Below are 23,604 nucleotides of genomic sequence, written 5' to 3' on the forward strand. Positions count from 1 at the left end.
CTCCGGCTTCCTCCCACATTCAAAGACATGCAGGTTACGTGGATTGGAAACTTTAAATTGACCATAGGTGTGCATGCGGGTGTGAATATGTTTGTCTATATCTGGCCCTGCGACAGATTGGCGTCCTGTCCAGGGTGTACTCTGCCTGATGCCCTATGACTGCTGGGATAGGGTCCAGCCTCCCGTGATCCTTAATTGGAGTAAGCGGTTGAAGATGAGTGAGTGAGCCATAAATTATGATATCAAAGACATTGGCCTTCAAGTCGCAATACGGTAGCATAAGAAATTTTAAGATTAAGGTCTTTGAATAATAAAGACAATATGAATTTAACTTGAGTCTCAACTTGTGTCTCATCTATCTGACCTTATTTCCTTTTCCAGTCTCCTGTATTTATTTAGTAAGGCATTAAGTCTTTAATTTCCTTACTCCAATCAAGGGTAAATTTTAAAGTATAATAAGTCAGTTCATCTTAATTGCACTCAGGTCCATAACATGGAACTGTTGTAAATTTATTAACAGGAACTGATAACTCTTATCTGAGTTCTATTGTGTTTGTCCAGATACCACATAAATATATAATGAGTTTTTAACTGCTGCTGGGAAACAAACAGGAACTTAAAATTTTTTGTTTTTTTTTTTGCGGATGATGACAGTTCAAACACTTTGAGCTTTGGCTTGAAGATAAGAATGTATTTTATGTGTATGCAGTCCTGCAGATGGTGTTCTGCTTTTGGCCCTATTTTTCTGTCTGTGTTTGGGGTATAGCTCAAAAAGCATTCATGCAATATGGATTAAATTTGGTGAAATGGGTGAAAGTCAGCCAATTTAAGAAGTGATTCATTTTTGAGAAGAATTTTTCAGAGTTTCTGTCCAATGCTAAGAAACAAGCAAAGGATGTGAAATTTATGTTCTCTTCACCATTTGCAAATGCAACCATACCCGTTTGTAGCAGAAACACTCTGAAAGCACTTGTTAAAGACCAGGAGCCTCATGTACAAAGGCTGCGTACGCACAACAATGTGGCGTACGTCTGTCTCCATGCTAATGTTCAGATGTATCAAAAGTAAAATGGTTGTGGAAATGTGCTGTGCACCACGCCAGGTTCATGGCTGGTGTACACACGTTTCTACAGCTATTGGTCCACTGGCGACACGTAGAGGTGATGCTGGGAAACTGTTAATAGTTTGAAAACATGAAGTCATCAGAGTGATGTGCACATGAGCGACACACTTATGAACAATTAACACACATGTTTGCAGTTATATGGGTGGATATAAAAGCACGCACAAAGTGATGAGCTTTCGAACTGTGGCTGCGTTCGCATTGTTAGAGGACCTTGCAAATGGTGCAATCTGAGGTGTACTCAGGGAAGTGCCAGGATTGACTTGCAAATGATATTAATTGGCTCATAAGTCAATTTTGATGATCAAGGCCACTGTCACTGGAATTGCATGCAGAACTGCTGCCGGCCCAGAGTGCAATACCGCGAGGAGCCAGGCGATTCTCTGTGCCCACACAGGTGCTGACCACACCGGGGTTCCTGGAAACAGGGGCATTGCAGCAGGAGCTCGTAGATTGGTCAGGAGTATGCCAGTCAACCTTAAACAGAGCCATACCAGCTGTGTGGAACGCAATCAGACGAATGTCATCCAGGTACATCATTCCACTATTAAAGTGCAATTTGTAGCGAGATCCAGTTTCCCTAATGTAATTGGAGCAATTAACTGTACACATATTGCTATAAAGGTGCCATCCCATGATGAATTTATTTTATTAATAGGAAATGTTTTCATTCCATCAATGTTCAAATATGTGATTTGCAAATGCATCTAATTGACATTTTGGCTAGACAGCCTGGTTCAATGCATGACTCATTCATCCTGACTAACAGCATGGTTGGGATAGCCCAGTCTCTTTTTTCATACTTCCGTCACTGACATCTCAGGCAGCACGGTGGCTTAGTGGTTAGCACTGTTGCCTCATAACAAGAATGTCATGGGATCAATTCCTAGCTGTGGCCTTTCTGTGTGGAGCTTGCATGTTCTTCCCGTGTTTGGTGGATTCTCTCCAGGTGCTCCGGCTTCCTCCCACATCCAAAGACATGCAGGTTAAGTGGATTGGAAATTTTAAATTGACCATAGGTGGGGGTGTGAATGTGGCTTTTTTTTTTTTTTTTTGTCTATATGTGGGGTCCTGTCCAGCGTGTACCCCACCTCACACCCTATGACTGTTGGGATAGGCTCCAGCCCCTGAATATATCAGCTTCTGCCCAACTACAAATATCTGCAATCACCACTATAGGATACAGCTGCAAATTCATCCAGCTGTTCTTAAACAAGAAGAGGCACACCAGACCCATTCTTCCCGTCATCAGTTATAATCTGGAACACCCTACTTGCAACACTCGTGTGATGAGATGACGTATCTTTGTGGCCACAGCCGGGTTCAAACGCCAGATCACTCGTACTTGAGACCAAGGTGCTGCCAGGTCAGTCAAAGGGTATTTCTCTGCTAGCTGAGCTAGAAGGAACATCTTTGTTCAGTCTGGACTTCACCTTGTTACACTAGTGATGGATGTGATGATTCCACAAACGGTTTAAAAGTAGGAATCAATGTCTTATGATTATAAATCACTATACGTATATTTGTTATAACCATGTTTTTATCTATCTGTGTAGTTAATAAATAAAATAATCTTCATGGACGATTCGCTCGAGCGCGCACGTGAGAGACAAAAACTGTCCGCTGCCGCTGCTGTGGGGCTGCTGCTCGCTCTTACCCCAAAAACTGTCATAATTGTGAAATAAAGGACCAAAGGCACATAAGTCCTGCTCACAGGCTGGCTACCAGAGACAGGACATGTTCACATCCAACTCAGTCAAACTCCAGACATCGCCACGTCACTATATCCAGTCCCTGATTGGTCATCACAGTGCGACAAGACGAAAAAGTTCAGTTTTTTCAACTTGGGGAGGAGGGCAAGGCGACGCGATATCGCACCACAAACATGCCAATCACTCAAAATCGCTTCATTCGTGTCCATCGCACCGCGTTGTGTAGCTTGAACTTATGTGGTGCCACAACGTGTCCTTCCATAAGGATTATATGGCAACCTGTCGCCGCCATCACACGCGTCGCGCCCGGTGTGAACGCATAACATGTACCTTCTGGCAAACTGTAGCTGTAGTTTTGACAGCTGCATAATAAATGTTCTCAAAATTACATTATATCTGTTTTTGTTTCTTTGTTGTCATTTTTTATTTATTTTAATCAATGTACCTTTGCTAAGGGACACATTCAGAAACACATTATAATTTTTACACTTAAGTTTATATCGCTGTATATACGAGGTCTGTCCGTAAAGTATCGTACCTTTTTATTTTTTTCAAAAACTATATGGATTTCATTCATATGTTTTTACGTCAGACATGCTTGAACCCTCGTGCGCATGCGTGAGTTTTTCCACGCCTGTCGGTGACGTCATTCGCCTGTGAGCACGCCTTGTGGAAGGAGTGGTCCCGCCCCCTCGTCGGATTTTCATTGTCTGGAAATGGCGGAATGAAAAGGACTTTTTTTCCATTAGAATTTTTTCAGAAGCTGTTAGAGACTGGCACCTGGAAACCATTCGAAAAATTTATCTGGCTTTCAGTGAACATTTTACGGGCTTCACAGAGAATAAGGACTTTAACTACAGGTTTAAGGACCCCTCTAAAGGACGGTCGGTGCGCCGCGCTGCGAGCTGCGACGATGCGGCACAAACCACTGGATCATTTCTAAGCTGATGGCTCTGTGGATACGAGACCGTCGTGTGCTCTTTCTCTGGTTATCACAAGACCTGGACATCAGCCATTTTCCGGCAGATTTCACTTTTAACAAGAGATTTTGTCATGGAAAGCCGCGCGGAGGCTTCGCGCGTCACGACCAATTCGCTGATGAAGCGAGACAAAGGAACACCTCCGTTTCGGCGTGTTAGAGGACAAGTTGGGACATGTCTATCTCGGCTTTCAGTGCTTACCAGTCGAGTGAGTATAAAAGAACTTGTGGAGAGCTGGACATGTTCCAACTTGTCCTCTAACACTCCGAAACGGAGGTGTTCCTTTGTCTCGCTTCATCAGCGAATCGGTCGTGACGCGCGAAGCCTCCGCGCGGCTTTCCATGACAAAATCTCTTGTTAAAAGTGAAATCTGCCGGAAAATGGCTGATGTCCAGGTCTTGTGATAACCAGAGAAAGAGCACACGACGGTCTCGTATCCACAGAGCCATCAGCTTAGAAATGATCCAGTGGTTTGTGCCGCATCGTCGCAGCTCGCAGCGCGGCGCAACGACCGTCCTTTAGAGGGGTCCTTAAACCTGTAGTTAAAGTCCTTATTCTCTGTGAAGCCTGTAAAATTTTCACTGAAAGCCAGATAAATTTTTCGAATGGTTTCCAGGTGCCAGTCTCTAACAGCTTCTGAAAAAATTCTAATGGAAAAAAAGTCCTTTTCATTCCGCCATTTCCAGACAATGAAAATCCGACGAGGGGGCGGGACCACTCCTTCCACAAGGCGTGCTCACAGGCGAATGACGTCACCGACAGGCGTGGAAAAACTCACGCATGCGCACGAGGGTTCAAGCATGTCTGACGTAGAAACATATGAATGAAATCCATATAGTTTTTGAAAAAAATAAAAAGGTACGATACTTTACGGACAGACCTCGTACCTTTACCGTGAAGGGACTCAATTTATACCGTGATATGAATTTTAGGTCATATCGCCCAGCCCTAGTTCAAGTGTCTCACACAGGAGACACAGGATGGGGTAGATGTCAGTGTTAAAAAAAAGTTTGTGTTGTTGTTTGCGTACCCATAATTCTCTTTGCTTGATCAGAGGTGATCCAGATGTACAGCATAATGGGAGTAAAAATATCTGGTCTTTAACAAGTGCTTGAAGTGTTCAGCTCGGGATACAGGTCTGTCATTTGATATTTTGGCCTTGTCTCTCTTCTTAACAACTGGCATGACAAAAGCTTCCCTCTCGTCATCTAGTACTTTGTCTTGAAGCAAAGACGGTTGGAAGACTAGTGTTAGTGTGGAGGTAATCAAACAAAAATCAAGAAAAGCAGATGAAATTCAGCACAATGAAATAAAATGTCATGTTACCTTGGTTTCTTCTACCTAGTGTTTTCTGGCATTATGTAGCACTGCTCCCCAGTGGCAAACAGGAGATCAGGCATTAAACTATCTGCAAACACTGGTCACAGACTTACTGGCATGCAGCAGTACACCCATAAAAACCTGAAGAAGGGACAGTTTAAATTTTTTTTTTTTTTTTTTAAGTATTGAGGCTTAGATATCATGACATGCTCAGACCACTAAGGATAACAGCTCAAGGATAATAGCAGTCAGACGGATATGTTACAATTGTAGGTGGAATCGTGCACTTTTTGCTACAAGCATGAAATTTTGCACATTGATGCCTTTAAACACTCTTAAAGATATAGATAAGGAGGCATTTGGGAAAAAAAAAAAAAGTGACAAACAGGCTTGGGAGCAGTGTTTTCAAACTGGCCACCAATGTTATTTGAGTTCCTATATCTTTGCTTCTAGAAAAGGTAGAACAATCTTGGTGTCTAAATATACATTTGTGAGGTGAAGAAATACAATGGAAACACTTGCAAAGCTTTCACTCTCTCCAATTGTTAATAAACACTAAAAGGCAGCTGTAATTATATCATTTCCATGTATTCTCCAGCAGATATTTAATGCTCCTTTCCATTAAGGCTGGAGACATTGAATTTTCAGGCTGTCTGACAATCCATCTGTCCATCCGTTCATCTATATCACCTTAGACCTGAAGCAGAACTATACTTAGTAGGCTAGTATCTTTGTCCAAAATGCATTTTTTGTATAGGTGTTAACTAATTTGTTTATTTTATTTTGCAGATTGTTCCGTGTGGCTCCAATATTACTGAAAAGTAACTGTACAGAAACTAACAAAATGGATGATGACAGTAAATCAAGAGATCCAGCACAGCCTGGAACATCACCCTTGCCAAATGATTGGACACTGCATTTTATGCCAGAAGAATCAATAAAGCCACTTCAATGTCCTGGTAATTCAAAGAGGCCTGACTGTGTGTTTGGATATAGCACACTATCTAGAAACTTGGAAAGATTTAGTGAGTTGGGAAGCATTCCCATGCAACTGAATATTTCAAGATTAGATGAGGGCAAAGGTATTGAACACTGTATCAAAAGTAATGAGACGTCATGGCACAAGTCACGTTATCTGAAATTTAATACAAGCTGTTTTTGTGATAAGTAAGGAAAACCACAAGTTCTTCAAAATGCAGCAACCTTTCAACTAGACTCTAGAGGATGCACATGTGCACTTCAACTGCAAGACAAAAATCTTCTTGCAAAATTAAGTTCTGGGGACTTCATTGTGAAAGAAGCTAGGTACTATCAGCCTGTCTCACAGACTTGTACCAAAAAGTACAGTAGATAACTGCGTCCTTAATGGAAGTGCTATGAATGTGAATTGTTAACAAATCTAAGTGTGTAATTATTGCTTATAGACAAATTCAACTTTGTTTCAATTATTGTCAAAGTACTTTGAAACTACAAATTATTCACATCCTTTGACATGTAGTGGAGAATGTGATATTGTATATATGCTGTAATGCATAAAAAATAAACCTGTGGGTGCTATAATAAGAAAATACAGTGTCCGTTCTTTTAAGTGATGACCGTTAAAGGTGTTACAATTACTCATTGTATTTGTACAAGAGTTTCTACATATAGAGTCTAAGTACACTGAGGAAATTGAGTACATATGGCTTCTGCATTTGAGTAACAAAAAAATAAAGATTAAAACTTTGAAATTATTTCCATTGCATTCTTTGACCTCAAAAATGCATATTTAGACACCAGGATTATTAATCTACCTATTCTAGAAGCAAATATATAAGAAATCAAATACTACTAGCATCCATTTTGAAATAAAGTGCAAACAAATACTAGTTTACATTACTTTTTTCAAATGCCTCCTTTTTGGCCAAAGTACCCACTACTACTGGCACCATATCATGTTTTATGTTTGTTTTCATGTGGACTGTGGAACAATGTTCAAAACACAAGTGTGTCAAAGGTTTCAGAGTAGCGTTCTGAGTTGGCCATGACTAGTTTGCAGTAAACACAATAGGTTTTGTTATCATTGCCATTCATATGCCATGTCCATTTTCCAAATCCAGCTTTATTTTCCTGTTGTGTTACATATTTTTCAAATTCTGCAATATTAGTGGACATGTTTTCCCCCCATGGTTGTTAGCTCAAGTCAAGACAAGCACTGCTCCAGCAGATGAAAGACACAACTATTGGACATTACATAGGCTGAATAAAAGTTGCTTCATGATTGACCTGGTGTATCAGAGTTCACCGCCTGTTAATCAGCTGCAAATTTGTGTAAAATATCACTACAATTGTGCATTTTATGTTAAAGGCACCAAATTTTACAGACAGATACATAATTTAAAAAATTTAGCTATCAGGCCAAGCTCAATGTTTTGTTTTGGCAATTACTGTAACTGTGTTTGGAATGGATTCAGCATGTAAGAAAACACAGACAACACTCTTCATTTGTGTCTGCATGGCATATAGGAATAAAGAGAGCATTTTGAAGATATTCTGTTACAGCATGGCAGCCATCCTAGATTGAGCTATTTATTATCCTTAGTGGGAAATCTGAGCATGGCATGATATCTAAATGTTTTTATACATCAAACAATGTGCCTTTACCACGAAACACCCAAATGTTACACACATACACCTCACTATAGATACCCTTTTAAGTACGGCAAATGTATTATTCAGAGAAGGTATTTATTGGCATTTGATTTGTCTACACACTGGCTGGGATGGATGCTCACTCACTTACTGTCCAGTTCATTTTTGCTGCCCTGCACTGGTGATAATTAAATATTTAAAACAGTCATGAGCTGAATGCTTTGATACACCTGTGCTGTTATACAATAATAATATCAGCTATAACATCTCTGCCAAACCTATTATGATTTTTTAAATTGTATTTATTTTTGCACAGTACTGTACATGCAGTGGCACTATTAGACACTGAAGGATTCATGTTTTCACTTGGGATAAAAATGAATTTCATCTGTCAATATTAGACAGAAAACACCACCACAGGCAAACTGCATGAGGAAAAAAATCATTAGCAGTGTCTGGTAGCACAGAAACAAAGGTAAACTTGTGCACGTTTACCTCCTTAAATGAAAACTTTTAAATGACCAATTACACAGTTTGCTTCTTACCTTAGCCACAAAGTCATTACAAATCGACTGCCAATTAGGGGTTTGGTATTACAGAACAAACTTGAAAAGTAACTCCAAAAACAGAGCCCAGGTTTAAAAACAAAACTCCCCCGAGCATGAAATTAGACTGACAGCTTTGCTGATCATGTGCCGACATATGAAGAAAACAAAAAAAAAACAAAAACATATACATTAAGTGGCTGTCATGACTGAATGTCAGTTGGAACTCATACACCCCATCATCATATAATATGCAAAATCGCAATTATTATAAAAGATAAATCCTTGACTATTTTATATCATACAGGCTGTCATTGCTGTTTTGAATAATTACTTTCATTTGCTTGATATTTAAACAATTCAGCACAAAGGGTGTGTGTGTGTCTGTGTGTGCGCGTGCGGTTGGAGTCTCTGACACTCTCTTCTGGACAACTATGTGACAAAGAAAAGAAAAAAAAGAGAAAAAACAGAATGACCGCATCTGTCAGCATGTGGCAGTCAATGACGTCTCAGTCACGTCACATAATTAGAATCTGTTTAGCTGAGATGAACGGCTGCATCGCTGCAACCACAGCTTTGTGGTATTCTTTGAGGTCCACTTCTTCACAAACAGGAGCCGATAACCTCCCCTCCTGGATGAGGGAGCACAGCTGATCCAGCATAGCTCGAAATGCCTTTCCATCTAAGGAGGAATTCATCATAAATTTCCATGAAAACTCATTCAGGATTTTTAATGTAATTACATTGCAAAATCGATTTTCCTTGCAAACCCACCGTGTGAGTTGTCTCTCTTCCACTGTGTGACCCAAAATCCCCGCAGCTTGACATCCTTGAAAATAAGAGCACTCTGCAGAAGACAGATTTCATTGCAACGTGATTACATGCATTAAAAACAAACAAAAACAAAACTGTGTTCTGGAACTGCACAGGCAAGGCCAGTAACTGGGGTCAAGATTACTGTATGTCTGTCTGTTGGTCTATTCCTCCTCGGTCCTTAGCGAAGTTTCTACCAAACTTGGTATGTGGTTGAAGGTCTAATATAGTACTGGCCTTTAAGGGTTCATTTTTGTAAAGAATAAGGTCACTGGAGTCAAGGTAAAGAATGTTGTTTCTTAAACTTGGCACACTTATGTAGGTGGATTCCAGAATTTCCCAGGTAAGGTCAGTCCAAGTTCAATTGGGCAAAAGTCATAATTACTGGGGTCAAAGGCCATATTTATATACAAGGTGATGACCTGAGTTGTTTACCAGGAAATGTGATCCTAAACAAAGTAACCACATCCTTCATGACACTACACTAACTTTCCCTATCTGCCACTGATTAATGTTATATACCCTATTACAGTTGTATGTAAAAGTTTGGGCACCCCTGATGAGTTCCATGATTTTCCTTTATAAATCATTGGTTGTTTGGATCAGCAATTTCAGTTAAATACATCATATAGCAGACAAACACAGTGATACTTGAGAAGTGAAATGAAGTTTATAGAATTTACACAAAGTGTGCAATAACTCTTTAAACAAAATTAGGCAGATGCATAAATTTGGGCACCCCAACAGAAAAAATGTCAATATTTAGAAGCTCCTCCATTTGCAGAAATAACAGCCTCTAAACACTTCCTATAGCTTCCAATGAGAGTGTGGATTCTTGTCGAAGGTATTTTGGACCATTCTCCTTTACAAAACATTTCAGGTTTGTTGGTTTCGGCTCATGGACAGCCCACTTAAAATCACACCACAGATTTTCAATAATATTCAGGTCTGGGGACTGAGATGGCCATTCCAGAATGTTGTACTTGTTCCTCTTCATGAATGCCTTAGTAGATTTTGAGCAGTGTTTAGGGTCATTGTCTTGTTGAAAGATCCACCCTCAGCGCAACTTCAACTTTGTCATTGATTCATGAACATTGTTCTCAAGAATCTACTGATATTGACTGGAATCCATGTGACCTTCAACTTTAACAAGATTCCCATTACCTGCACTGGCCACACAGCCCCACAGCATGATGGAACCACCTCCAAATTTTACTGTAGGTAACAAGTGTTTTTCTTGGAATGCTGTATTCTTTTTCAGCCATGCAAACCGCTCCTTGTTATGTCTAAATAACTCAGTTTTAGTTTCATCAGTCCACAGCACCGTATTCAAAAAATGAAGCTGGCTTGTCCAAATGTGCTTCAGCATACCTCAAGCGACTCTGTTTGTGGCGTGTACGCAGAAAAGGCTTCCTCTGCATTACAGCATCATACAGCATCTCTTTGTGCAAAGTGCGCTGTATAGCTGAATGATGCACAGAGACACTATGTGCAGCAAGATCATGTTGTAGGTCTTTGGAGCAGGTCTGTGGGTTGACTATGACTGTTCTCACCATCCTTCGCTTCAGCTTCTCTGAGATTTTTCTTGGCCTGCCACTTCAGGCTTTAACTAGTACTGTGCCTGCAGTCTTCCATTTCCTCACTATGTTCCTCACAGTGGAAACTGACAGCTGAAATCTCTGAGACAGCTTTTTGTATCCTTCCCCTAAACCGTGATCTTGAAAAATCTTTGTTTTCAGGTCATTTGAGAGTTGTTTAGAGGGTCCCATGTTGCCACTCATTAGAATTAGATTTGCAAATGGCCACCTTAAATACACTTTCTCATGATTGGATTCACCTGTGTAAGGAGGTTAAGGGTCAATGAGCTTACCAAACCAATTTTGTGTTCCAATAATTAGTGCTAAATGTACTCAAATCAATAAAATGACAAGGGTGCCCAAATTTATGCACCTGCCCAATTTTGTTTAAATAATTATTGCACACTTTCTGTAAATACTAAAAACTTTATTTCAGTTCTCAAATATCAGTGTGTTCATCTGCTATATGATATATTTAACTGAAATTTCTGATCCAGACAACCAATGATTTCTAAAGGCAAATCATGAAAATTATCAGGGGTGCCCAAACTTTTGCATACAACTGTATATAACAGCTGAGTGGATCCTTGTCATTTGAATGGTGGGTTGTATGTCACATTACATGGATTGTTCATACCATTTGCCATTGTGTTTCACTGACTGTGCAATAGTTCTTTTTTAGCGTGCAATTTTGGTGCTATATGAAATTTGCTACTGCACACCCAGACCACCGCGCGTGCTCACACTACTGGGGGCAGCATTTAGCTAAACATAGCAGAGTTTGTTTTGCAGACAGACAGCAATTTCAGGGAGCTAATTGACGGTGCTAATTCTTCTAACACACACACACACAAAAAAAAAAAAACAAATCTGTAAGCCATCTGGAGGCATGAAGAGCTGTTAGGATGAGAAGCTGAAAAACTGGACAAATTTCTGATGTGATTTTTTGCTGGACTGAGGAACTACACAAAGTCTTTTTTTTTTTGAAGTACAGGAAGTCAGTGCACAGCATCACGGACTACATCGCCGCAATTTTGGACTCTAAAGTACGTGTTGGACTGTTAAGCACCAGTGGAACACCAAACTGTAATTCCCTTTTCTGCTGTTTATAAATGAATATTACATCAAATGACAAGGATCTTTTTTTAGACGTTATATAAAACAAATAATGATTTTTTTTTTTCTTTTCATTTTTCAATATTGTACCATTGAACTCATAAACCTTCATTATTTGTATAATATCTGCCAGGCTACAGCAGGTGTCATCTTACCACAGGAACAGTGACTGGCTGTTTGGACATCCCACCATACGTCACCATGGACCCTCCAGTCCTGAATTTTATGAGAAGCATTACTTTTAATAACAAACTCTTTTCATTTGTATAGGAAAATGACATCGTGCAAAGATTATTCAGCATCCTCACTGTAGATGTCGAAGCATTTCTACTGCACTTTTGCCTCCGACGCCATTCAGCGCCAACTTTGGCTTTGGGCAAGTCTTTAGGAAAAACAAACAAACAAAACAGAAATTTTATTTGGACTGTGTTTCATCACAGATGGGTAAATCCATTTGATCATCTCTATAAAAATGTGCAGACCTTGAACAGTTCCTTAACCTCAGGCCGTCTCAGTGTCTCCTCTTTGATCACGTGACTTGCTCCTATGGCCATCAGCCTATCACTGAGCTGTGTGAACTCTGGTCTATGAAAGACACAACAACGCAAAAGATAACTACATAAAGTACAATGCACAGACAAAACAAAACTGTTTTAATAAGAATCTGTCATCCTACACTAATAGAGGGAGAAATGATCAGACAGCCTGTAGAAACCTTTAAATCCACCCTGCGTCATGATCACTGTATCTGATGTCTGCATGCATTATATGCAGGGGTGCACATAACTGGTACTCATCATGCTCATGTGTGCTAAGAATCATTGATGCACGGCAGACAGCACACAGGGGGAAACTTTTCCTACAATCTGTCATTGCTTTCCTCCTATGAAGTGTTTCCCTTGTGTTTTCTGCTGCGCATCATTTATTTTTAGCACGCAGAAGCACCATGCGTACCAGTTATGTGCATGCCTGATTATATGATTAAAAATCAATTGAGATAATTACACACCCTCTGTAACTCAGAAAGCCAAAGTTTGCTGTTAGTGAGCTACAATGCACAACATTTTACTGTTTCAGGAACACAGCAGACTTCAGGATGAGGCATAGACTTATGATGCAGCCTGAGGCGTTTCTATGTACACAGTATTATATTAATTCATTCATTTATTTTCGGCCACTTATCTGTTTTGCAGTAGAATAAGCAACTCATCCCATACTTCCCTATCCTCGGCCAGGCCCTCCAACTCCTCTTGGGGAGTCTCTAGACATTCCCAAACCAGCTCAGGGATGCAATACCTGCAGAGTTTCCTGGGTCTTCCTCAGACCCTCATCCCAAGTGGATGTGCCCGGTAGACCTCCCGAGGGAGACGACTAGGGAGCATCCTCAACAGATGCCTGAACCACCTCAGATGACTCCTTTCGAGCTGAAGAAATAGCAGCTCTACTCAGAATCCCTCCTGGATATTCAAGCTTCTCCCCCTGTTCCTGAGTATAAGCGCAGATACCCTATGAAGGAACCTATTTTTTGCTTGTTATATCAGCAGCAATCTTTCAGTCACTACCTAAAGTTCATGACCATAGGCGAGGATAGGAGTGTAAATTGACTGGTAAACCTCAATTTAAGCAGTTCTGAAAATCTGAGTGGCTGTGCAAAAACTGCCTACTCAAGAAATATTTACCATACAGTACCACGCAGATTCTATTTCTTAATCATGTGAATGAAGTCCAAGACATGTTCAGTGATGTGGAAATGTTCATGTACCATCCACTAACTTGTCTAAAGAAACTGGCTGGGAACGTCATGATTTACTGTGTACATCCTCAGTGCAGCGAAAAAAAAAAAAAAAAAAAAAATCACATCAGAAATTATTCCAGCTTTTCATTCTTTCTTCCCGCTAACAGCCTCCAGACAGAGCAGTGGCTTTGTTTTGTGTGTGCGCATGCGTGCGCATTGTGTGTGTGTGTGTGTGCGCGCGCACATGTGTACATGCATGCGTGTGTGTGCATGTGTGCAGAGTGCAATGGTACCAAATGTATGGAACCAAATTTGCACTCTATGGAACCAAACTGCTCTCTAAATGCAATGCAACACAAATGGGATGAATTAGTCCATGTCATGTGACATATAAAGCATCAATCAAATGACAAGGATCCACTCAGCCGTTATATAATTTGGACTATTGTGTGTAGGTCCAATGCATCAAATGGATTTAAATTTAATTAAAAAAAGGAAAACACCAACAGGGTAAATACTTTTGCAAGGCACTATACTTTCTGTATCACATCAAAATCCAGGCTGATGATAACCTCACACATATTATGAGCCAAAAAAAAAAAAAAAATGACATTCTGCACATTTCTTTTGAGTTAGCCAGCATCTTGTACAATTACTCAAATCATCACGTTAACAGATAATCAGAATTGCATAATATCCGATTACAAAAATCAGACAATAGTTACAGCACTAGACTTACTACTATGGACGATAAAAACAATTTGGTGTTGAACCCAGTCATGCTACCTGTCTGTGTCCAAGACACTTCATCTGCCGTTGTCATCATGTCCACCCAGCTGTAAATGGGTACCTGCTCTGGCTGAAAAAGTAACCAGTGTCAGACAGGCGACCCATCCTGGGTCTGTCATAGATTCTCAGCCACTTCATGATATGGACCCCAGAGACAAGCACTGGCATCAATGGGCCTCAGGGCCTGTGTTGGACTTACATCTACTTGCTCCACCAATTTACACACATCAAGATGAATGCTTCTTTATACAGCATGGAAGATTCAAGAAGATTCCAGAAAGTAATGGAATTACTTGCAAAAACTTCTGAATGACTAAGTGGTATAATTAACAGTAATTTGGACACCTTTCACTGTATTTTATAGCCTACCTATAGAACCAGTTCCTTCTTGTATTTAAGAGCCTAAAAAATACCAAACGTTGGGAATCACAGATTTAAATAATTAAGCAGAACCTCATGGATCACAATTTTGGATCACCACAAACCAGAGCCATCATTTATCAATGCTGCATAGGAAAGCTTCTAAAATCATTCTTCACAAATGAAATTTAGAATGTTCACACGCACAAAAAAGTGGTACTCAAATGTTTGTCGTAAGCAGATGACTGACTAAGCCATATGCAGTTCTACGTGAAACCATGCCGGTGTACATCTGCAGTAAAGAAATGCACCATTGCTGTGGATCCGTGGTAATACTCCAGAAAATCCAAAGCGATCAAAGTTCAAGCAGTTAGTTATTCAAGTACAGCGAAGTGGCCAAGTAACTGCTACTGAACAGGTAAGTCTCATGTGGTTGCATTCACCTGTCTCGGACAACGTTAATACTGATTATTCCTCGAGCAGCCGCAATCTGGATTACAGCCTGCCCAACTCCACTGTTGGCTGCATTCTGGATCACAGAATCACCTGTAAGGACAGCCAGTAAGGAAACAAACACCCTTAGACGAACATGATGAAGACTAGGTTTTCTGTGCAGCATGCTGTCACATTTAAGACAACAATAATATACCATAACAAGAAAACACTCAGAAAACATATTACCTTCACCAAGGCCACATATTCCCATCGCCAATATACAGGTTTGACTTGAATTTAGCATCAAGCATCGAGGCTCTTTTCTGAAGAATTTATTTATAAGATCTAATCAAAACTTTTCAGTTAAGTGTTACTATATCTCTGACATTCTCCTGGATCCAGAATATGATATGGATGAACTCAAAAATTACATAAATTACTTCCTAAGACAATATTCATCTGCTCACAAAATATTGTAAAAGTTCATTATTAAATTTTTGAATTAAATGTTCCACAATACTTAAAATGTTTTCTGGATCCTGCATCTGAAAGATATTCACAGCGCTTCACTTTTTCCCCCAAAATTCTACTCACAACACCCCATAATGACAACATGAAAAAAGTTTTGTTTTTTTTTTGCAAATATATTAAAAATAAAAAAAACTAAGAAATCACATGTACATAAGTATTCACACCCTTTGCGCAATACTTTGTTGATGCACCTTTGGCAGCAATTACAGCCTCAAGTCTTCATGCCACATATCATGCCACAAGCTTGCTGCACCTATCTTTTGGCAGTTTTGCCCATTCCTCTTTCCAGCACCTCTCAAGCTCCATCAGGTTGGATGGGGAGCACTGATGCATAACCTGCCGCTGAAAAACATCCCCACAGCATGATGCTGCCACCACCACCATGGTTCACTGGAGGGATGGTGCCTGGTTTCTTCCAAACATGATGCCTGCATTCACACTAGAGTTCAATCTTTGTCTCATCAGACCAGAAAATTTTGTTTCTCATGATCTGAGAGTCCTTTAGGAGCAAAAAACAAACAAACACACAAACAAAACAAACAAACAAACAAACAACAAAACAAAAAGCCAACCATAACAATCCAGTGCAACCAGGTAGGGATGAAACTTGAGGAAAAAAGGAACGCTGGTGCAACACAGATATCGTTGCAAAAAATGTATTCAAGGTGCAAAACAAGAGAAAGGACTGAAGTTTCAATGTAAAGTTGCAATTACATCAGAGTCCTTGGACTGTAATGAAGATGTAATGTCATCATGAACCGGCGTTCCTTTTTTAGTCCTTCAGGTTCCCTTTAGCAAACTTCGGGTCGGCTGCCATGTGCCTTTTACTAAGGAGTGGCTTCCATCTGGCCACTCTACCATACAGGCCTGATTGGTGGATTGCTGCAGAGATGGTTGTCCTTCTAGAAGGTTCTCCTCTCTCCACAGAGGAATGCTGGAGCTCTGACAGCGTAACCATTGGGTTCTTGGTCATCTCCTGACTAAGGACTGTCTCCCCAATCATTCATTTTAGAAGGGCATCCAGCTCTAGGAAGAGTCCTAGTGGATTCAAACTTCTTCCATTTATGGATGATGGAGGTCACTGTGCTCATTGGGACCTTTAAAGCAGCAGAAATGTTTCTATACCCTTCCCCAGATTTGTGCCTCAAGACAATCCTGTCTCAGAGGTCTACAGACAATTCCTTTGACTTTGTGCTTGGTTTGTGCTCTGACATGCACTGTCAACTGTGGGACCTTATATGTAGACAAGTGTGTGTCTTTCCAAATCATGTCCAATCAACTGAATTTACCCCAGGTGGACTCCAATTAAGCTGTAGAAACATCTCAAGGATGATCAGTGGAAACAGGATGCATTGGAGCTCAGTTTTGGGCTCTGTGGCAAAGGCTGTGCACACTTATGCACATGTGATTTCTTAGTTTTTTTTATTACATTTTCGCCCGTTTGTTTGTTTGTTTGTGAACAGCCTGGAACCCACAATTTTTCATATATCATTACTTTGGCCGGAGAATCAGTGCAGCAGGGGTGGCATTGCATTTAATCTACTGTACTGTTGTGACAATAAGGGACCTGAGCCAAAAGGTGAAGTTCTCAATCTATTGGTCAATCTTCATGCTTAGTCTCACCTATGGTCATGAGGGTTCGGTCATGACTGAAAGAACCAGATCGTGGGTACAAGCGGCCGTAATGGGCTTCCTTAGGAGGGTGGCTGGTGTCTCCCTTAGAAATAAAGTGAGAAGCCTGGTCATCCGTCGGGAGCTCGGAGTAGCACCGCGACTCCTTCGCGCTGAAAGGAGCCAGATGAGGTGGTTCAGGCATCTGGTAAGGGTGCCCCCTGGGCGCCTCCCTAGGGAAGTGTTCCAGGCACGTCCATCTGGGAGGAGACCTGGGGAAGACCCAGGACTAGGTGGAGAGATTATATCTCCACACTGGCCTGGGAATGCCTCAGGATCCCCCAGTCAGAGGGGGTCAGTGTGGCCCTAGAAAGGGAAGTCTGTGGTCCCCTGCTAGAGCTGTTGCCCCCGCGAACTGATCCCAGATAGGTGGTTGAAGATGAGATGAAATGAGACATTCATTACTTTTTGGGTTATCCTGATGGGAGAAGTCGATGTACAAACTTAACTTGAATGAGAGCCTGTCTCACACAAATGGATGAGGAAAGGATTCTTTTAAAGATTTTGGTCCATTGTTGCTTGGTTATATTCATGCCCAAATCTTCCTCGTAGTTCCGTTTGATTAATGAGTGAGGAGTTCTCCGTATCAAATACGGTTATAAAATGCCTCAAGATCAGCCACTTGATCTCGATCTTACTAAGATTGAGTCTAGCAGGGATACTAAAGAATACTAAGACATTTCAATGGTATTCTTTAAAGTAAAATTTCACATTTCAAATGCTGGAATTGAACAAATTCACTTATTTGCACACAGCTGTGAAACTTGTGGGTGGAGACTTTACAACAAAACCTCAAAATATTGGCTGTAACATTATAACTGATGATTTTATCTCACTGATAATTTCACCCAATTCAAGACTAAATGTGTAACTCAGAAAACTCAGGGACTTAATCAGGTTTCCACACCTACTGTATGGTTACCTGGTTTGAGATCTTCAAAGTCAGTCAACATCCTGAAGGCTGTGCAGGGGTTCACCCCCAGTGTGGCAGCAGACAACAAGGGAATAGAACTTGGGACTGAGATGACATCATCCTCAGCCAGGACTGCTGCTGTCCTCCATGTCCCTGAACACACAAACTCTTGCTCACCTAATATAACTGCTACAGACCAAGTCAAAGAATTCAAGTAGTACCTTACCAAGACCTGCGTCTCTTGGAATGACCCAGTCTCCTGTTTTTAGAGACTTCACTTGGCTGCCCACTTCTACAATCTGGGCCACACCCTCATTTCCCCCGACAGCAGGAAGGTCAGGCAGGATAGCGTAAGTACCTTAAAAAAAATCTATTCAAATTAATTTCTTTATTTCATACTTTGCTTTAATAATATACAACAAAAATCACTGCCATCTGTGTGGATGTTGTGGTAACTGCTGAGTGTGCACACCTTGAATCATGTTGATGTCAGATGGGTTGATTGGGGCTGCCAACATTTTAACCAGGACATCCTTTGAACCTATGAAGGGTAGAGACACATCCTCCAACCTGACAACAAAATAAAGCATTATTAATACATATAGTGAGAGACAAATGTATTTGGACAGCGACACTTTATTATTTTTTGCCTAGCTGTACACCACCAAACTGGATTGGATATTCTATAATCAAGATGTGTTTGTGGCAAAAACCAATGTTTCCCTGTCATTATTATAGGCCTGGCAGGCTGAAAGACCAATGAGAACCCATGCCAGGCCAGAAATATTTTGTTAATGCAACAGTGAAAGATGTGACCAAATGCCCATTAATTTGGATGTCACTAATCATTTCACACAAACAATCTTCTGTGGAGTAACTTATTTTGTCGTGATTTCAAAGTGTCCTAATTGACTTATCATTATCATTATTACTCCTTTTTTTATCTTAACGGCGGTCAGCTTACATCAGCACGACATTAAAAACTCCCGCTGCTGTCTGCTTCACCTGAAGTCAGTCAAGCTTTCAACAGAAGGTGTCAAATGTCAGAATCTGACATCTGCTCCATAGATTTGGATCAATAACAGAGGGTGGACATTGCCCTCCACCTCTGAATATATCTCTGCAGTTGTCTTATTTTTTGTCATGAAATGCTCCCTCAGTGTTTTCACTATCTGTTGGTGCTGTAAAAACTTCTCAGTAACTTCTGTTTCACACTAGACAGCTGTGATGCAAAAGGCGAAGTGTCATTTAAAAAAACATGAAAAAAAATACAAAAAAAAAAGAAAAAAGAAAAAAACAACTTTGCGATCCTTCATGTGATCACCATGACAGTTTGTTAGACAACAGCTTCTTACGTCAGCTGCTGTGCAGGACATGAATGAGGGTTGCTAATGTGCAACCCGTGGGCCATGTGTAGCCCAGCCTCCTTTTGTGTGGACATGCTTTACCAGGGTGTGTGGTCTTTGAAGAAAAAAATGTGGGTGCACATGTACATTGAGATCTGTCAGTGATGCCTGGAGGGATTCTGATAATAAATATGCACATTACATTTTGCTTATATTCAAATTGTTTGCACCCATGCAGTTGGTGATATGGTTGGTGTTAGCATCGTGCTCAAAACAGACAGCTTGACACAGTGTTGATCTTTCAAGGCAGAAGTGTCACTGCAAAATGTGTCAATACCTCGCTTCACCCCGCGAAAAATCACACGACTCCCCAAATGAAGCTTTGTTATGTCACACGCGTATCGTGACACCAATTTGAATTCAGGGCAGGAGTTATCAAAATCTTGCAGTGCTTATAAATGGAAACAATCCCTCTATACTTTATGGGTAAACTGAGAGGAGGAGAGTTTTGGCATGTGTTATTAGTAGTTTCAGCGATGACAACCAGAGAAAGAGAAAGTGATTTAGGTAAGATTAGCATTAGATTAGATAAAACATCATACATTTATATACTCACATTCAGACACTATACACACTAATTTACACACTTACATATTTCCATATATTAAGTAGATATACAGAGAAAGATTAATGGTTAGTTAGCGGACAAGTGCAAAGTGAGTGTGAGAACATTAGAAAGTGTTTGTGTGATAGTCTGTATAGTGAGTGTTTGAGAGTGTGAGGAAAGGAGTGATAGGGAGGATGGAGGCAGCTGTTTATCCAACTCTTTACAAGCTGGACAAAATCTATCTTCATATGCTCCACTAACAGCTGTGCCCCATGAAAGGGTCTTCTACAAAACGGGGGAGGTAGTGACAAAGAAGAGAAACAGACTTAAACCTAACACCAATGAAATTATCTTGTTTTTAAATAAAAGCCGTTGAACCCCCCCAAATCCCATTAATTTTGTACAACTATGGTCATAACAGTCCCCAATTGCACAAGCATTTCCCAATTTATATCTCTATTACATACAGTATTTTATGATGGCACAACTACATTTTAACACACAAGTATATTATTAATGTCTTTAAAATAATTTTTTTTTTTTTTATTAAACATGCATAACAGTGTCTGTTTCATCTTGCCCTTTACTGTATTGTTCCATGCAAGTGTTCTGTTTTTAGACTGGCCAATAGATGTCGCCATATTTAATTGTATAAGGCTCTATGATTGTAACCACTTAATTAATTGTATCAAATGTTTCAACCATCTATTTCTAATTACTCACTAGATGGAGGACCGGGGCGATCCCCTCATTTGCTGGCTGTTGCCAGAGCGCCGCCATTTTGGTTAGCGTCTGACAACCAGACATCAACAGAAAGCAATGTGGGCATGATCAATGTTTTCAAGAGAGTTTCACCATGAATCTGCATTTTCTGTGCTATTACTGTGCTGTAACATTTATTCAAACTTACTCCGACATTTGTACAGCCAATATTTGTCAAAACACATACAGAAGAGGATCAGATTATTTCTACAATAGACTTGAATTAATTTGTTAGTTCCAGTCCAAATGTTGTGAAGCAAGATAGCAAATAATACTATCAGTTTGTCAAACACACTATGTCTGCCACAACACAAGATACTAGTCTGAAACTTAATTAATGTTATTATGAAGTTAAGTTAAAGATGGGAAATAATCAGGGGTGAAAGTAAGAGCTTCGTGCGCTAGCATCATATTAAAGATATTAATATTAAAGACTGTTCTTAACCCACCTGTGGCACTGCTTTTACAGAGTGCTTCTCCGTGAAAATTTCAAATAAAATAAATAAAATCAAGCAGCCATGCCAGTCAGGGTGAAAGTAAGATTATTCAGTAATTTCTGGATCAAGGTGAAAGAAATCTGAAAACACTTCGCTGGAATATGGAGTATATCATAGAGAAATTAATCTCATTCATGTATTCTTATATTAGTAGACTATACAATGTCAAAGCGATTGTCATGCAACCCACCAAACTGAGAGAAAAAGTATTTCCATTCTATGAATTTACTCTTACAGAATATCTCAGGATGGAAAACATGATGTGAAGAAGAAACCCGAGGCTAATTAAAAAGGGATGAATTGAGTCTTATGAAAGTGACTTCTAATTGAATCACTAAACGAATGGTGCGATATTTATCATGACAAAGCATTCGGGCAGTAAAACTGAAGTCACTACTTTACAGAATACCTACCGATCAAAAAAAAAATTCTAACCTTTATTCAGAAATTTTAGTCATTTCCCCCACATCATTTATATTACATATAAAACACATTTATGAAAGCTCACACCACAATTTATCACTTATTTTTTATTTATTTAAACTTTATTTAACCAGCTGACACTCCTTTGTCAGCTTGTCGCAGCACCTGAATGCTGCACAAAACAGTATTTTCAGATCACTTTAACCCAAGTTTAAGTCAGTGCATCATAGATTTCTACTTAATCTCATGCCTGATGGCGCAGAATAACGCTAAGCAAGATGGCTTGCTGCTGGCAACAGCTCACAGGCTGCATCCCATCTAGTGGATTAAATAGAAATCTTTGGGTTCAACACACTGAACCATTTTAACACATTTGCTCCATGTTGATTCAGTGGTTGAAAAGGAAAAAGCTTCGGTTTCTCCATCACTAGTTGGTGTCTTTCCTCACTAATCAGCTTCTTGCAGTCAGTTTTTGGGAACTGCTTACTCCTGGCAGATTGACAGTACTACACTGTCTGCATTTCTCAATGGATTGATGTAAATGAAGTTCAAGACCTATGCAGTGATGTACAGTAGAAATGTTAATGTATCCATCTCCTGAACTGTCTAAAGAAAACTGACTGGAAAAGTGACTATTTACTCGAGGCACCCGGGCACTTTGTACGACAACTGATGAATTTCATGATTAAACTCGGGGTTAGGGTTATACATTAACAGTTACAATGGATAGTTAAAATAGCAATGGGTATTGCAGTATTAACAATTTTGCATACGGTACCGTATCAATAGCAACGGCGCCCAAACTTATAAACATTTTGGCATTTATCTTTTTATTTTGTGTTATATTGTAGAGATTAATTTGTGAGTTTAAAGGGTATGATTTTTAGGAATTTTAATATAAAAAAAACTTCAAAAGTGTAGCTGCTGACAGGTGTGTAAATATGTAAACAGATATCGCCGTCACACACGCAGACTGAACGCTTTTTTATTAAAGCCAGTGTTCGTTCTTACTGTAGAACCTGAGACGGATCTCCGTGTTTCCTGTACAGAAGAGCAGTTTGTCCAGCGGACTGACTGAAAGCACAAACATCAAACACCTTCTTCTCTCTGAAGACTTTTACAAGAGCAGCGGCGACGCGCCTCCTGCACACCAGCTGGGGTGGCAGCAACATTACGACACCCCCAATATCACAAACAAATTGTTTATTGAAAAAATAGCTCTGCTACTCTGCGAGATTTATAATTTCTCAGAAAAAAATATCTGAACTTTGCAGAAAAGAAGCCATATTAAGATTTCTTCTTTTTCTGCAATTGGAAGTTGGTGGCAAACCAGATAAGGAACACATTACCGCCACCAACTGGACTGGCGTCGTGCTTAATACATAGATCAGCGTTTTTCATTGCCCTGCAATTGCCTGGCGTCCTTTCCAGCCTGTACCCTGTCTCACATCCCGTGACTGCTGGGATAAACTCCAACTAAGGGCGCAATTTAGAACTATAAATTGGGGGGGACAAAGTGCGAGGCCCGCATGGCCGAAGCCCATAGGCCGGGGGTCTGGGGCCGCTTTAGGCCCCCAGAAGCCAACGGTTTCTAGATAAGCTCTGCATTCTGAGCATCCAGAACAGTAATTTTAATGTTTTGAGAAGACCATAAAGTGGACACCATTTGACTTATGCAATTTGAAACTGTGGATATAAGTACTTTATTCTGAGAATAG

The 23,604-nt window shown here is 40.1% G+C and overlaps 1 protein-coding gene across 1 annotated transcript; it reads right to left on the reverse strand.

Annotated features, from left to right (window-relative positions):
• Positions 1-8,051: 8,051 nt before the first annotated feature.
• mecr (mitochondrial trans-2-enoyl-CoA reductase) lies at positions 8,052-23,170 on the reverse strand. Its single transcript, XM_034174053.1, has 11 exons — positions 22,898-23,170; positions 18,724-18,821; positions 18,478-18,609; positions 18,261-18,404; positions 15,145-15,247; positions 12,300-12,402; positions 12,126-12,199; positions 11,973-12,033; positions 9,086-9,158; positions 8,826-8,993; positions 8,052-8,749 (listed from the first exon to the last, which is right to left on the reverse strand). Exons 1-10 carry the CDS (start codon positions 23,056-23,058, stop codon positions 8,830-8,832), a joined length of 1,113 nt encoding a protein of 370 aa, XP_034029944.1. The 5' UTR covers positions 23,059-23,170; the 3' UTR covers positions 8,052-8,749; positions 8,826-8,829.
• Between the last annotated feature and the right edge of the window lie 434 nt (positions 23,171-23,604).

The sequence above is a fragment of the Thalassophryne amazonica genome, chromosome 7 (genome assembly GCF_902500255.1).
Source record: "Thalassophryne amazonica chromosome 7, fThaAma1.1, whole genome shotgun sequence".
Taxonomy (NCBI): domain Eukaryota; kingdom Metazoa; phylum Chordata; class Actinopteri; order Batrachoidiformes; family Batrachoididae; genus Thalassophryne; species Thalassophryne amazonica.